This window comes from Sturnira hondurensis, unplaced genomic scaffold, assembly GCF_014824575.4.
Source record: "Sturnira hondurensis isolate 20B ecotype Veracruz unplaced genomic scaffold, ASM1482457v3 Scaffold0010128, whole genome shotgun sequence".
Lineage (NCBI taxonomy): Eukaryota > Metazoa > Chordata > Mammalia > Chiroptera > Phyllostomidae > Sturnira > Sturnira hondurensis.
In genome coordinates, this window is record NW_028082759.1 from 14,832,583 (window position 1) to 14,849,637 (window position 17,055).

The 17,055-nt window shown below is 43.1% G+C and overlaps 1 protein-coding gene across 3 annotated transcripts in view; it reads right to left on the minus strand.

Annotated features, from left to right (window-relative positions):
• Positions 1 to 17,055, minus strand: part of SMAD1 (SMAD family member 1) — a 61,205-nt gene that overhangs the window by 31,195 nt on the left and 12,955 nt on the right. For all 3 annotated transcript variants that reach the window (XM_037058455.1, XM_037058456.1, XM_037058457.1), the window contains exon 2: positions 1,949 to 2,543. In XM_037058455.1, coding sequence (XP_036914350.1) covers positions 1,949 to 2,348 — 400 coding nt within the window. In that variant the 5' untranslated portion in view covers positions 2,349 to 2,543. The remainder of the gene's footprint in view (positions 1 to 1,948; positions 2,544 to 17,055) is intronic.

The window sequence follows — 17,055 nt, forward strand, 5'->3', positions numbered from 1 at the left end:
CAGGGCCGCTGGAGGAACCTCTCGGGCATGACTGCTGGAGTCGTGGGCCCAATGAGCTTTTTCCCAAATCAGCATTTTTTACATTGCGGTCATTGTAGATTCACACACAGCAGTAAGAAATCACACAGAGGGGTCCTACCTACGCCTTACCCAATTTCTTCCAACGGCAACATCTTGCAAAACTACAGAATGACATCAAGAGCAGAAGCTTGACACTGATTACAGTCAAGACCAAAAATTTCCATCGGTCCGAGATCTCGCCTGCTGCCACCTCGGCTCCTGGCTGCCCCCAATTCCCTCTCCATTTCTACAGTTTGAAGACTTTCTTTTTAAGGTCGTCTCGTCAATTCATCAAGTGATGCGTTACATGGTGACTGAAGCAACCAGAGTCAGAAACTTGAACTCAGTCAACAGGTGAAAGGATTTTAGGTGCATTTTGTTCTTAAGCAGCTGGGAGCCATTATGCTGAACATGAAAGCACCTGGAAGCTAACTGCAGGGTGTTACTTTAAAGATCAAAACCGAAATCTCAGAATTTCAAGCTCAGGTTCAATGTGGCCTTTCAAGTTGATTAAGTTCAAAGTCCAGAAGATAATTCTCAAGACCCATGTGAAAAACATAAAAAAAAAAAAGCCCAGCCAAATGACAGGAAGTCTCCGTGAAGGCATTTTAATAGCATCAGACAGCAACTGAACGGCCATCTCCAGACCACGGTCAGATGACCGACTCTACCGCCGTCAGTGTTTCCTTCGGTGAAGAAAAGAAAACTGACTTTTCACCCAACCACTAATAAGTACCCTGATTCTAAAGGCTACTGCTAAAAGTGCAAGCAAACAGTCACCTGTTACAGCGTCAGTGGGGTCACAGTCTTCAGAAGCTGCACAGACTTTCTCTTTCCTGTTAACTGTCCACACATTTGCCAAAAAAGAAATTCTTCACAGCATGAACCTAAGTAATTTGAGGCCTCCCTTAATGGGGATACATTCTGAGAAACGCATCAGGAGGCGGTTTTGTCACCGTGTGAACAGAGGGAACCTACACAGACCCAGATGCGACAGCCTACAACACTTCTAGGCGGTATGGTGTAGCCTGTCACTGGAAGTCTATTACTGTTACTATTAAAAAAACGGGTAGGTCAGATGTGGAGAAACTAGAAATGTCTAAGTAACAGTATCAAATGATTCCGCAGCAGACCACAATTCGCTCACATCCTCTAGAGAGTATGTCACAGCAAAATCCCAGTGAAGATGACAGAAGGTGCAGCTCTCGGGGACAGAGGATACAAGTCACGGACAGCTGCCCCGGAGCTACATGTCCCTCAAGCGGGTGGACAGCGACACTGCGCTGCTTCCCTGTGCTAATTTTCTTCCCTTGCAAAAAAAAAAAGTCACAGCTATCACAGCTAAATTTGCCTCGAGAGATGCGCAGAACTAATGGGAAACATAAGAAGTGAATTTAGAAAGAAAAGAATTTATTAAAATTCCAGGTGTTAGTACCACTATGATAACTTCATCCCCCTCTTCCTACAGAACTCAAGGAGAGAGGTCCAAGTTGCCAGAGTGCCTGAAACAGTCAAGGCCGACAAACATATGTTTTCCTCCGTATATTATTTAAAAGTCACAACTGAACCCGGGCTGCTGTGGCTCCCTGGGTTGAGCGCAGCCTGCAAAGGAAAGGGTCACCAGTTCGATCCCCAGTCAGGGCACAGGCCTGGCCCGCACAACCCAGGCCCCCATTTGGGAGTGCATGGGAGGCAACCACCTACTGATGTTTCTCTTTTCTCTCCCTCTCTCCCCCCCTCCCTTCCCCTCTCTCTAAAAATTAATAGACAACATCTTCAAAAAAAATAAAATCAAAGTCCCAACTGAAAACACAGAAAAGGAATTACTTGGGTACTTGGAACCTCATGAACCTGCTACACATGCAGCCAGGAGAGAAGACTCACTCACCAGGGCTCTCCACCCTCTTATAGTGGTAAGGGTTGATGCACACTTCCTTCTGCTTGGAGCCGAACGGGAACTCGCAGCACTCCAGAGGCTTCAGCTCGTGGTGGCTCTGGAGGTCGGGCCAGCGCCACACGCGGCAGTAAATGACATGAGGCAGCCCCTTCCGGTGGGACACCTGCAGCCGGCCATCCAGGGAGCGGGGAATGGTCACGCAGTTACTGGGCTGCCCCGGGCAGCTCAGGGCCTTTTCCAGCTCCTCCATGGCCCCTTTCTTCTTCTTCAGCTTCTTCACCAGGGCGTCCACCGCCTTCTCCGCCCACTTTTCCTCTTCGTCGCCCTGTTTCCACCCAAGGAGCCTCTTCACGGCCGGGCTGGTGAAGGAGAACAGACTTGTCACATTCATGGTGGCGGCGCTGGTCACACACACACACTCCTGCCTCCTGGCTTCGGGGAAAAGGAAGGCGGCTCCGAACGCACAAGGCCCAGCAAAGGGCTTTCCCTTTATCCGCAGAGGATTCTCTTTAGCTTTTAGTCTCGAGAGGCTGCAGAGTAGAAATGACCATTCCCAATATTTCTGAAAGTAACCCAAAGTCAGCGCCTAGAAGAGAAAAAAGGGGGAAAGTGTTTAAAATCATCTCTACCACAAAACCTCAACTCATTCAAGAATTACTATGGGCCAGGTACAATTTTAAATGCTTTTATATATTATGGTATGATAGGGGCCGAACTATGTACCCTGTAAAACTCCTGCTGAAATCCTAAAAACCCCCAATGTTAACAGATTTGGAGAGGGAACCTCTCAGGAAGTACGTAAGGTGAAACAAGGTCGTGAGGGTGGGGCCCTCATCTGATAGTATTGGTGGCTTTGTAAGAAGGAGGAGGGAACCCTCTCTTCTCCTCTCCCCCAAGCACCGAGGAAAGGACACAGGGAGAAGGCAGCCATGTGAGAGCCCAGAAAAGAAAACCAAACACCAGACCACCTGGAACCTTGATCTTGGACTTTGTAGCTCCCAGAAGTATGACAAATCTCTGTTGTTTAAACCACATGACCTATGGTACAGGAAAGCCTCACTTAACAATTTCGATAGGTTCTGCAACTTTAAACAAAACAACGTATAAGGAATGCACATTTACCATAGGCTAACTGATACAAACAGGAGTTCTATGGCGTCTTATTAGTGTTATAAGAAAACATTGAGCAAAACGGCGTTATTCAAGGACCTGCTGCATACAGTTATGGCAGCCCAAGCAGACTAACACACGATGTAGCTCTTTCCTTTCAGCCAGGCGGTGGAAGTGCTGTCATTTTACAGGTGAGCACACCGAGCCACAGTTTACAGAGCATGCTACCTTTTACCTGAGTTCTGAGAGAGAAGCAACAGACACCTCAGTACAAAGAAAGTTCAAGTTCTCACCGGATACTATGTTTTCTCTTTAGATTCATCTATAGTTTAATGATGTATTTTAAGACACATTTCAATCAACAAAAACTGAAAGCAACAGGAAAAAAATTTAAATGTTTTTACTTTGTTCCTCAAATATTTCTTATGCTAAACGTAGAGGCAGTTATGTTTCTACCACAAAAATGTAGCTGCATTTTAGGGTGTTTACTCAGTGAACAAGCCTGCAGGTAAGGGAAAAAATTCACTTTGCACTTTTTCACGTCTACTTTTCATGGACATGGATGAAGGGATGTCCGTGAACACACACTTCATTAAATTCTCCAGCCGTGCTGTCTCCTTTCAACCTTCTAGTGGCCCTTCCTCCGATGCAAACACGGAAGGTGAGAAAGATTAAAAGAGGGTAACGTTACACAAACTCCGCTAAGATGCAGTAGCATATATCAAACCAACCTCCTAAAAATAACTACGAAGGCTGAATAAAATGCAAGCCAACCGGGTCTGGGGATGGAGGTGGGGAAGTCTCACTTTTTAAAGGCACCAAAGAGCAACCAAGGTACTCCAGTCCAAAGGGGTCAAGACAACAGAGAAGGAAAAAGCAATGAAGTGAGCTGAACATTTTTCACTGCTTTTCTTCTCAAGGCATTTGCAAAGCCCAGGCTATGAGTAGCCAGAGGCCTAGTAGCCACGTTAAAAGAGGCTAAAGAACCAAGCAGGCATTTCAGCAGATTCATAAAAAAATAGGGTTGAGGCCCTGCTGAGGAGGAGGCCCTGGTAAATACTCTATAGACTTTCAATTCAGATCCATAACGGCAAACATGACACGGGCCAGTTTTATACTGAATCACAACCTAGAATCATCTCAATAACAAACTGGATCAAGGTGCCGGGAGACGAGGAGGACAAACTGATGGAGGCGACACTTGCAGATACCAGCCAAGGCTTTCCCAAAACTGACAACAGACATCTAGCCACAGACTCTTGAAGCCCTATACATGCCAAGAAGGATGAATATAAAGAAATCTACGTGTCCTTCAAAGACATTATTCTAAAGTACGTACAATAAGGCTGACAGCCAACATTTCGACAGAAACAATGGAAACAAGAAGACGATGAAATAATACATTAGCAAGCCAAATGTAAATAAATGGCTGGTAACTTAGAAGTCTCTAACTTGGTGGGAAAATCATGCAAAGAAATCACTGCGAAGTAAAGATGCTTTCCAACAAACAAAATCCGAGAAACCTGGCTTCCAGCAGGAATTCATCAGGCACAGGGGAAAAGACCCGCGAAAGGAGCAAGGAACTGTAGAAAAGAATGAAGAGTGAAGAATTGCAGGAGCGTAAATAAGGGTAAGTCTAGATTAATACTGACTTGACAAAACAATAATGGGAACCTCTTTGGTGTTTAAAAATACAATTAAAATGCATGACCAAAAAAAAAAAAAAAAAGGCAGAAAGGGCTAAATGAAGTTGGTGTTCTAAGGTCCTGGTATTACCCAGGCTATGGTAAGAATTAAATTAATATTATTGATATAAGTTTTGAAGCCATGTCATAATAAAGCAACCACTGAAAGAATAATTTAAAAACTATTAAAAGATAATAGGAGTTTAAAAATAAGGAATTATTTTTTAAAACAGCACTAATACAAAGAATCTAAGAAAGCGGGAGGAAAGAGCAAACAATGGATGGGAAAAATTAAAACCAACACGATTTAGTCCTAATCCCCAAAGTATCAGCAATTACTTAAATATAAACAGATTAAATTAAGTCAGAGACAGGGTGAGGATGGGGAGCACCACCTAATTGCAGTGCACTTACCAGAGACACGTTAAATGCACAGAGAAAGGCAGAGAGAAAAAGAATGGAAAAGGATACCTATCACATTCTAACCAAAAGCTGGCAGAGCTACCCAATCCGACAAAACAGATTTTAAAAGAAGAAACATTACAAGAGGTGAAAAGAAACCTTCTACAATGTGAAGAGAGTTGATCCTCTATGAATATATCACTGTCCCCATCACGAATACCAAATTTGCATGCACGTAGTAACAGTCTCAAAACACATAAAACCAACAGAATTAAAGTTGCAAAGAGACAAACCCACAATCTAGTGGAAGATTTACACAGTAACATCACAGAATAAAAATCAATTGATAGAGAAGATTAGCAACACACTGAAAAACTCGATCCAATTCACATACATATTTCGCTGTACCCAACAAATGTAGAATGCACAACACTTTCAAAGACACGTGAAATGTCTACCCAAAATGACCGTATAATGAGGCATGCAACAAATCTCTATACATACCCAAACCATACAGAATATGTCCTAAAATTAAATACAATTTTTGTTATTAAAAATAATTACACATTTAAATAACCTATGGATTAAAGAAGAAATTACAGTGGATATTAGAAAACCTATTAACTTAGTGATTATAAAAATACGACAAATCAAAACCTGTGAGATGTGGCTCAAGCCGTACTTAAAGGGAAGTGTATATTCCTAAATGTACATATTAGAAAAGGGTGGGGGGGGGGCTGAAAACTAATGTTCTACATATCCACCACAAGAAAGACAAGAAACAGTAAATTAATTCCACAGAAAGTAGAAGAAAATAAGAGCAGAGATTTAAAAAAAGAAAGAAAAGCATAATAGAGAAAACCTACAAAAATCAAACTTGGTTCTTTGAAAATGCTAATGAAACTGGATAAACCTCTAGGAAAACTGGTTAAGAAAAAAGAAGGCACAGACTACCAATAATGAATGAAAGAGGGAAATTACTGATGCCCAGAAGTTAAAAAAGGTAACGATAATGAACAGGGGTCACAGCAAGTTGCGCATGTCTGTCTATTCCTGCTTTGTGGTCACTGACACGTCTCTCATGAGAAGAAAATGAGGAATTCAATCTTCCCCTTCCTGTCTCTGAGTCCAACCCTGTGCCTGGCACACAGCACATTCTCAATAAATGTTTAATGCATAATTTAGCTCCCGGAAGAAATCAGAAGGCCAAATGTGGAGCCTGAACTTTGTTCAATATTAAGTGTGAATGTTATTAAATACAATTATTATTCAACAGACTGTGTAGGGAGTCAGTTGTTTCCTTTTTTGGGAGGGAGGGTAAAGAGTTTTACCCAAATTTACCGGTTCTTTTCAAGCTGGTATTATTTTCATTTAACAGAAAAGGAAACAGGAAACAAAATTATGCTAGTATCAAAAGTCACGCTTGGTCAGCATGTACCTACTGAAATGATCACTTACTAAAGGTTAGGTTTGTAACAGAACAAGAAAGACAACTTCTATCTAGTCCTCTCTAGTCACAATTTACGAAGGGAATAGATTTCCTCTTATTCTACATGTCATTTCCTTCTCTTCCCCAAACTGCTTTTTCACATAATGTAGCCAATGAATTTCGAATAGAGGGGAGGAGAGTATTCCAACAGCACCAGGGGCTACTGCAAACTCTATCCCTGACGGATTTGCTACCCAAAAAAGTAAGCGTGCGGAGGGGCAGGGAGAGATTAAGAACCAGCATTTCAGACCTGTGTTTCACCTGTTCACACGGACATTCACTGTCCCGAGCTCCCGCCCGGCACCTGGCACGGTGCAGCACCGAGGTCCATGTGCTGAAGGAGCTCGGTTCTCATGCAAAAGCCAGTGTGCAACTGCAATACTGTGTGACAAACACTCTAAAACAGGTATAACACACAGAGTAAAAGGAGACAACGATTAATTCCAGGGATTTCAGGAAGTTCTCCCAACAAGGACCCACCAGACAGGCCTGAAAGGATGGGTGTGTAGAACTTTGTGAAACGACAGCGCTAACATTTCCAGGGACCACCGCCTGACACCTGTTCCGCGCACTTCCCAGCTACGGAGGGTTTAGTCTTTGCAACAAATCCTGGGAAGCGAACGCTACCATAGCCTCTCTATTTTACAGGTAAGGGAAGTGAGATGCACAAAAGTTGAATAACCCAACCCCAAGTTCACGCACAGGGCTGAATGGTGGAGCCAGGGTTTGAGCCCATGCTGTCTTGCTGTACAGCCTCAAGCTTTCAAAAACACTTTTCTAAATTGCTCGTTTCGACAGGTAAGTTCAAGGTGGTTGGCTGATGTGAAGGGCCAGTGATCCATCTTGTCCTGCAGATAAGTGGCTGGTTTTAAATCAGAACATCGGCATTATTAGATCTGGTTTAGGAAGGCTGCTAAGGTGATGTCCCCAATACAGGAAGTCTTCTCCACACCGAGAACAAAAAACAGAAACAAAAGCTACCGCCTCCAAACACTGCAGGAGCAAGTTAGGGTGTGAAGGTCTCGACGCCACTCACGAAAATTAAAGCGACGAGATTGTAAACCTTTGTCCACAAATGGGCACAGATGAACACAAAGGTAGGACGATCGCTCATTTTTACCTTACTGAGTTAAGCATTTTTTTAATATACGGTCAAAGAAATCATCTGCCTCCCATTAGGAATTCAAATGAGCCCATGATACCATGGCCTTGGCAAGACAGCTCATTTTCTTCCTGCCCCTTTTTGTACTTCCTGCTTTAGTTTATGTCAAAAGTTAAGTGGCCTTATCAGTTTAAAGTGCAAAATAAAAACATGAGTCAGCAAACAGAGATTTCCTTCCCTCTTCTCCAAACACAAACATTTCACACTGACAAAACATAGCATTCATCTAGGCAAGAAGCCTTAAAAATATTGAGATCTTTGTTCCAGAAACTTCACTTTTAGAAAGTTACTCTAGGAAAAGATCCCAAACTAGAAAAAGTAGACATTTTTGTACAAAGATTTTCATCAGAGCATTATTTATTATAGGGGAAAAAAACCCTAATAATTGGAAAATAGTTATGTAAGCTATATATGTACAATTCACTCAATAGACTTAAATAACTGTTAAAAATTATGTTCATAAAAGCTGCACAGTCACTTGAAAAAAACCTTAAGCAGAACACAGAACAAACAAATATGTAAATATAACAAACTGTGGCTGTGTTTTGGAAAGTTAGTGATATCTTTTTCTCCTATTTTTACAAACTTTCCAAACACTCTTTAATGCAAATGTATAACTTAAATTTTTTAAAGCCTCTATATGTAATTTACTAATTACAAAACAATACAACTCAATTTCACGAGCTCAAGCCACACACCAACTCTACCGAGATATCAACAGCCTGGCCTTCTCTCCCGGCTGGGAGGGATTTCTGTGAGCACCGCCAGAGGCCCAGTGAGCAAATGTGCCTCTGCACTCAGACATTTCATTCAGAAACTTAGGTGGTATTCCTTAATGTTAAAAGGAAGAAAGCAAAAAAAAAATCTAAAATACCTTTCACTGCTGTGTAACTCGCTTTGTATTTAAAGGAAGCCCAATTAGCCAACTGCACAACAGTGGGCATTTTCTTCCTCTTGGCTTCATCTAGTAAAGCAGCACGTAATTATCCAACTGTGTGAATGTCAACAAAGTATACTGTCTGCCGTCCACTGCCCTTCATATTCCAGTTTTCCACACAAAGTTTTAACAGGAAATTATTCTGATTTGTGTCTGAAGATACATGTTTTAAGAAGGCAGGAGGGGAGGGCAGCCACCGAGCGTTGCTCTCCAAGCCCCCTTAACAAAGGGTTGAGAAGGAGAGGAGACAGCTACAATGACCAAACGCCCTCTGCAGCTTCAGAGTAGGCCGTTTCACCAGCTTGCACTGGCATGGAGTTCAGTGAGCCAGACAAAATAAACGATCCCATTAAACATTGAGAATAATTAAATTATTCAATAAACATAAAGTATAGGCTCCAAAAAGTGCCTCAGGAAAAAACCAGACTCCTAGTACCTTCAAAAAAGTAAGTGACAGAAGATAAATGATCTATTTTCAACAAAGCAAGCAACTCACTTTTTAAAATTCACCTCTTGTTCTTTGGCTCATTACTCTACCTCCATTCAAATGGAAAAACATCAAAGAATAAAGATCGAAAGAATCAAGGAACTAAAATTACAGGTTTCACTTTGAAAATGGTTAACAGTTAGATGAGTTATTTAAGAAAAAAATAGACAACTTTATAAAAAATTATCTTTCTATAAAAATGTTTGATTCTGCCCTGGCTGGTGTGGCTCAGTTGGTTGAAGGGTCCTTCTGTAAATGGAAAAGTCATGGGTTCAATTCCCAGTCAAGGCACATACCTAGGTCACAGGTTCAGTTTCCAGTCCAGGCACATAGGAGATGCAACCAGTCAATGTTTCTCTCCCTCGGTCTCCCTTCCTTCCCCTCTCTCTAAAATCAATGAGCATCCTCCAGTCAGAATTAAAAAGAAAAAAAAAAACCACGTTTGATCCTTTTTGGGCAGACAAGTATTTCCAAGTAAGTAAATAAACTGTGTGCATATTTCCTGACTTACAGCACTAGCTTTCTTCTTAAACAGATGATCTTGTAAATAAAAGAACTTGAGCTTCCAAAGAGAGCCACAGCAGGGTTTCAGAGAAATCACAGGCAGACTGTATGGTTTTTGTGGTTCTGTACCTTTTGTATCTAAAACATCGCCGTCATGCTCCAGAGATGTAGAAGACCCCAGTTCATGTTGTAAAATTTTACTGGTGGCCATATCAATTAGTATCATGAAAAGGTATATGTCATCTATCCTAACATCCAATTTTAGATACACATTAAGCCTGGGTGAGACCTCTGGCCTCCTGAGATGGACGGCTAAATTAAAATATCAAAAAGGGCCCCAAAATGAACATGCCAGAGGATCTGTCCGGTAATTTTTCATGATTCCAAAATGGACTACTATTTTGAACTTACTCAATTTCATTTAGGCACCATGCTGACCATAGGCACTCCTACTGTGACTGATGAATAAAGGAAATTCTCACTGAAATCAGAGGTGGGGAGGGCTCTCTCACACACACCACTCATTCTCACTCATTTTACATATCCCAGCAGGAGAAAGCTTACTTTTAATATCCCAGAAAGAAGGAGGAAGATTTTCTCCTTGCCCAGCAACAACTCAGCCAATGAGAAGCCACCACAACCCCAAACTCTAGCTCTCCTCCAATGAACTTCTGCTCAAAACTGCCCCTCCCAACTCCTTCCCTTCCTATATAAAAGCACCCTCCTCTCTTTTGTTGTCCAGATTTGCCTGCGGTTCACCACAGTTTGCTTGTCCCACACTGTAACTCCTGGGCTATTCCTGGGTAAATTCACTTGTTCCTTCATAACCTCTGCTGTTTACTTTTTAAGGTTGACACTAGCAAAGGCAAAACTGTCAAAACAGATCATGATTTGCATGGAGGATAAAGCAAAGATTCCCTAAAAATTCCTGGCACGTGAAAATACAAAGAGTCACAATAGACACTACAGATCAAGATTTTAAAAATGCTTAAAAAGATGAAGGCCTCAAAGAAAAATATTCCAGATAGTCAATGCCAATCAATAGTTTAAAACATAAAGAACAATCCGTAATTAAACCAAGAACCGCAATGAGCTTTACTGTAAGCGCAAAATGGAGAATTCACAAAATAGACAGTGGGGATCCTAACCATATTCATTAGGCCTAACTAAAATCAGACTACAGAATTAATCCCAAGTCCTGAAGGACTGGGAACTTGCAAACTTTGGTAAATCCATGGCACCTATTACTTAGAAGTGAACAGCAGGCAGTTCACAAACCAGCTTAGCAGAACAAAGCAGAAGCCACACACGCAGTCACCTTTCCCTACGGAGAAACGAGGCTATGAGCAGTGCTCGAGATAATCAAGACAGGAGACCCCACCCTGCATCGGCTCTTACAGTTACCACCATGGTAAGCCGTGGCCCGAAAGTACTAAGCGGAACATTCCAGACATAAACGATCCATGTTTTAAGTTGTGCACTGTCCTGGGCAGCCTGATGAAATTGTGTGTCTTTCTGCTCCATCCTACCTGGGACGTCAATCATCCCTTTGCCTCTGCGCTCTACACACTCCCTACCCACTAGTCACTGAGGAGCCGTCTTGGTTACCAGATCCACCATAGAGGCGTCGAAGTGCTTGTTCCAGTTGCCCGTATCTTACTTCTTAGCGGTCCCAAAACACAAGGGCAGTGATGCTAACAACCAGACATGCCAAAGAGAGGTGGGGAGATGCTTCTTTTAAGTAAAAAGGTGAGCACAGAACAACAGGATGTGCTGAGAGACACAGACCACATTCACATAACTTCTGTTATAGTATATCATTACAATAGTTCTGTTGTTCCTCTCTTATTGTGCCTAATTTCTACATTAAACTTTATCATAGGCCTGTATGTACAGGGAAAAAACATAGTATATGTAGAGTTTGGTACTACCTGGCGTTCCAGGCATCCACCGGGGCGGGGCAGGGGGGGGTAGGTCTTAGCATGTATCCCCCATGGACAAGGGGGGGCTACTATTGCATAATGAAGACAGACGGAAACAACACTCGGGAACAAGTAGAATACAACTCTATGTGGTGCCAACTCTAAACCGTTCCTATTAAAAGCATGGAAGACTTTATATTGTGCAGATCCTTAAGGAAAATGATACCTGTCTATCTACTTTCAAGGAAAACGGGGGGGGGGGGCAGTTACAACTTGCTACATAAGTATAGTGCCATTACAATGACTAAAGACACAGATGGGTTTTCTCTAGATACAAGGCATTTGAGTCTCAGAAAACACCCCGAAGTAACAATGCTNTCTGTTATAGTATATCATTACAATAGTTCTGTTGTTCCTCTCTTATTGTGCCTAATTTCTACATTAAACTTTATCATAGGCCTGTATGTACAGGGAAAAAACATAGTATATGTAGAGTTTGGTACTACCTGGCGTTCCAGGCATCCACCGGGGCGGGGCAGGGGGGGGGTAGGTCTTAGCATGTATCCCCCATGGACAAGGGGGGGCTCCTATTGCATAATGAAGACAGACGGAAACAACACTCGGGAACAAATAGAATACAACTCTATGTGGTGCCAACTCTAAACCGTTCCTATTAAAAGCATGGAAGACTTTATATTGTGCAGATCCTTAAGGAAAACGATACCTGTCTATCTACTTTCAAGGAAAACGGGTGGGGGGGCAGTTACGACTTGCTACATAAGTATAGTGCCATTACAATGACTAAAGACACAGATGGGTTTTCTCTAGGTACAAGGCATTTGAGTCTCAGAAAACACCCCGAAGTAACAATGCTCCGTGATTTGGTTTCAATACATAATCTGTTCAAATGTTTCTTTCCCCCTGTCATTCTGACTAGGGACTAAGTCGGTTTTGAAATATTTGTATTGTGGAAGAAAACAGGTGAAGGGCCCTGCACTCCTTTTTCCTCTTTTAAAGGAGCAGTGAGCCCGGGTTTCAACATGGCTCCACTTCAAACAGGTCCAGAACCTAACCAAACGTAGCCCACCACCAACCAGAATAAGGTGTGGGGGGAATCTTAGAACAAGAAGAAAGTGATGCTGAATAAAATCTCTCTCCATTTCTTTCACTACAGACTTGAAAGCACTTTTGAAACAACCTACTTCACTGCTTGGGCCAAAAGAACTCTACTCTGACCGAGTCCTCAGAAAAGGAAACGTAAACAGCATTCCTATGCAAGAAAGCAACATGAAGATCCACCGGAGGTCACAGAAGAATTCTGCCAATAACCAAAAAAAAAAAAGAGAGAGATTTCTGCTGTGAAGTCCTGCTATGACCAGTGCCAGGAAGTCAAATTTCACCTTACAGAGCCTCTTCCCAACTTTCTAAACATGTGATTGATAACACAATAGTCTGCCACTTTCTCGTTAAATTTTTTTCAGAGATTAATCTCCCAAGTATGGAGAAATCAGTGGCTGGAGGTGGAAGAGAGGCCAAGCTCTTAAAAGCCTCTGTTCAGTAATGCAAATAGGCAGGCACTGCTGCCTCTAAAACATGTCCTCCTGGCTGTCCCTCAGGTGTGACTTACTCGACAAGCTGCCAAGAGTTGTGATGTGGTCTCCCAACAGTGTTAAGTGAATGGGAATCTCAGGAATCGGGGTGAAAAAGGACCACCGAAATAACTTTGAATTCCGGTGTACCACTCGTAAGTCCGTGGCGAGTGGCGACATTTCAGCCCAGTGATTTCAAAAATAGCATCCCCTTGATGGAAGTGAAGCAAGGGATGTACGGATGTCACAATTACATGTGTCCCCAAGGACAGAACCGCATGTAGCTCACAGATTTAGTTGTGCCAAGTGTGCTATTGAACACAGCTTCACTGTGTTAGAAAATCCTTTCAGACACATTCTTCTGGGCCCTGTCTGCACACTCAAGTCCGTCCTTCCTCCCCGACCAACCCGGGCTGCTTCGAGGGTGGACTGGGGCACTCTTCTCAGGCACAGAGATCCCACGTAGAACAGCAAGTGTCGGTTCTGTCTTGTTTCACCAGGTGGCTATTTGTCGAGTTAAGCAGACTGAAGGCACTTCAAGGCTTTCTTACTGTTCTCAACAACTTCGACAAACCAACCTGGCTTCCTTCTGCATCTCCTTGCCACTTTTCTACAAGTTGTACGACAATTCCTTAATCCCACTTGATTCTCCGTTCTTGAAATCCATGCTTGTAATGGAGACCTGTCCTTCAGCACATGACAGCCTTTCGAGACAGCCTGGTCCTAATGACCTCACCCTGATAAACTTTGAGTCACTTCAACTCAAAAATTGTACTGAGTCACTGACCTGTTAAGTGCATTCCTCAAACACAGAATACCAAAGACCAGAGGCATTTTAAGTTTTAATTTTACTGACTACAAGAGGGGAAAAGTCTACAGGCGTTGTCTCTTCGAAAAAACAACTCTCTGCGTCACCGCTACGCAAAACAGCAATTTTACAGATTGCAAAGTGTGGTAAATTTCCATAAGTGGCCAGTGATGAATGATTCATCATGAACAAATGAATGAAGTTCGTGTGAGCTATTACCTACGCAAGCATTCTATTGTTTGTCTTTACAAACATCTCACTGACGGTCCTTACAGGACAGTTCCTTCAAGGTCTGTATCATTATCTCAATGTTACTAATAAACCTGAGGATCACAGGTTAAAACAATTTTCTCGAGGCCATATGCTAACTAGTATATGGTGGATCTTACATTTTAAACCAGAACAGATACTAGAGTCTATTAATCAGGTTTAAAGAAAATTCAAATGTCAAATTCACAGATGAAAATGGAAGAGGCCAGAGGAGGAGAAACCTCCCCCTTTATTAAAAAAAAAAACAAAAAACCCTGCTCTATTTCATTTTTGGAACATTTTTCTTTTGCTCCACTGATCTCACAGGTGCTGTTTATGACTGCAAGAAAGCACATCTGTCGGGCTGAGCCGACCAGCACAAGGCAGGACAGCCTGAACCCTCTCCCTATATTTAGATCCTTCAGCTCCGAGCTTAATTGAATAATTTAATCTGGATCCTCTAGAAGGGAAACACATCCATATCCATCACAGGCATCAAAGGAAACATCTTTACAAGTTATATCCTTTTACAAACCAACATATGGTCTCACACCATTCTCCCAATTGTTGAACTCCTCCTCTGGGAAGAGCATGGAATTTTATTTCTTTTTATCACTTGAAAAAATCACTTCCCTCCTAATTCAGTGAAACTGGGTGGAGGCCACTTCCTCCACAGGTGAGAGAAATAAAACTTGTTGCTCTGTCATTGTCAGGAACTTTCAAGTTAACCATGTACTTTCAAACTGGAAACAAAAGGCAGACTAAATCGGGAGTCAGAAATTGGGGCCGTTCTCCAGACTTTCAAAATAAAACCCCTCCAAGGCCTCTGGCGTGCGAAGATGTTTCTAAATGAGAAAACAAGAGTCCCCCTCTTGGATTAGGAGGCGGGTTTGAATGGCGACTTTCCACTCAGGAGCTGAGCCACGAAACAGCACTTCTCTGAGCCTCAATCCTCTTTTCCACAAAGTTTTGATTCCACTACCTACCCCGACGGGGCTGTTACAAAGATTAAAGATAAATATGTGACAATGATTTGAGGATTATAACATGCTCAAAGACATACCGTATTAAGAGGAGTAATTCCACAACTAAGAAAGCTAATTTTACTGTTATATATATATATATGGAAAAACGCACATTTTCTGTCCTAGTTTTTATCTGTTCAGTGAATTTCTCACTTTATTTTTTAAGTGATTTTAAAATAAAGCCGGTACGCCCTGGCTGGTGTAGCTCAGTGGATTGAGCTCGGGCCTGCGAACCACAGGATCGTGGTTCAATTCCCAGTCAGGGCACAGGCCTGGGTTGCAGGCCAGTTCCTGGCTCGTGGCAGGGGACACACAAGAGGCAACCATACATTGATGTTTCTCTCCCTCTCTCCTTCCCTTTCCCTCTAAAGATAAATAAATAAAATCTTTTAATAAAATAAAGCCAGTAAAAACCATGGTCATTCAATTCATTTAACAGACACCTATGCTGTGTCAGACACTGTTCCCAGCACTGGGGACACAGCACTGAACAAGAGAGACAAAACCAGTCATTTTTAGCTCTGACCGGTGTGGCTCAGAGGGTTGGGCACTGTCCGGCAAAGTGAATGGCTGCTGGTTTGATTCCTACGCTGGGTTGCAGGTTCAGTCCGACATGCGAGAGAGAGGCAATGGGTAGACGTTTCTCTCTTCTTTCTCCCTCCTTACCTCTTAAAACACACACACAGAGCAATTTTTAGAAATTCCACGCTTTCATGAGACCTACACTCCAGTGGTTATGGAAGGCACTCGAACACAAGCCTGGGAAAGAGAGGGGCCGAGCCACGTGGGTTCTGGAGCAGCACCCTGCAAACAGCTGAGGGCCAGGCCCGGAGGCAACAGTGGGGCTGAAGTGCTCAGAGAGCAGGGAGTCCAGTGGGGCAGGAAGGGAGAGAAGGGAGGAGCAGGGGATGAGGGCGGGGGGGGGGGGGGTGCAGGGAGCAGGCAGAGGGGCCTGCAGGGACTTGCCGGCTTGCGCTCTAGACCCAGACTGGGAACCACTGGGAGATGTGAGAGGGAAGTGGGATCTGACTGACAGTTTCAACAGGACCACCAGGGCTGGCTGGGTTGAGGACAGACAGAAAGGATGGGAGTAGGACGTAGCAGGGAGACCAGTTAGGAAGCTACATCGAACATCTGATACACTTCGAGATGATGAAGGCGTGGATTGGTGTGGCAGAAGGGGTCAGATTCTGGATGCTACATCCTGAAGGCAGAGCCATGAACAAATACACTTTCCTGCATGTGTAAGGAAAGAAAATAATTAACCATCATCTGGGGGAAATCTGTTGAATTTTTAGAAACGAAGAACCCCACGATATAGGACTATGCGACTGAGTATAGTAGCTGGGGTCAAAGGTTAAGGACGATCAACAGGCGCAGCTCGGAGAGAATGAGGGCCAGAAGCTACAATCCTGGAGGAGTGAGGGTGAATGAGGGCAGCAAGTGAAGGGAAGTGACTGGTACAAGCTGACTGATCGTCAGAGCCGAGTGCTGTTACGGAGGCTGGCGGGAGGAAGGTTTGGGGTGCCGATGAAGAGGACTCCCACACCTCCAGCTCTATGGTATGAGGTTAGAAGAGAAAACAGCCAGGACCCAAGCGAGCTCCAGGGAAGCAGGGTCCTCAGATCAGCCTCATCTAGTCTCACCATTATTCACGTTCCAGATAACCCAGATGTCTACCAATAAGGGAATGATTAAATAAATTATGGTACATCCGACAATGAGGTAA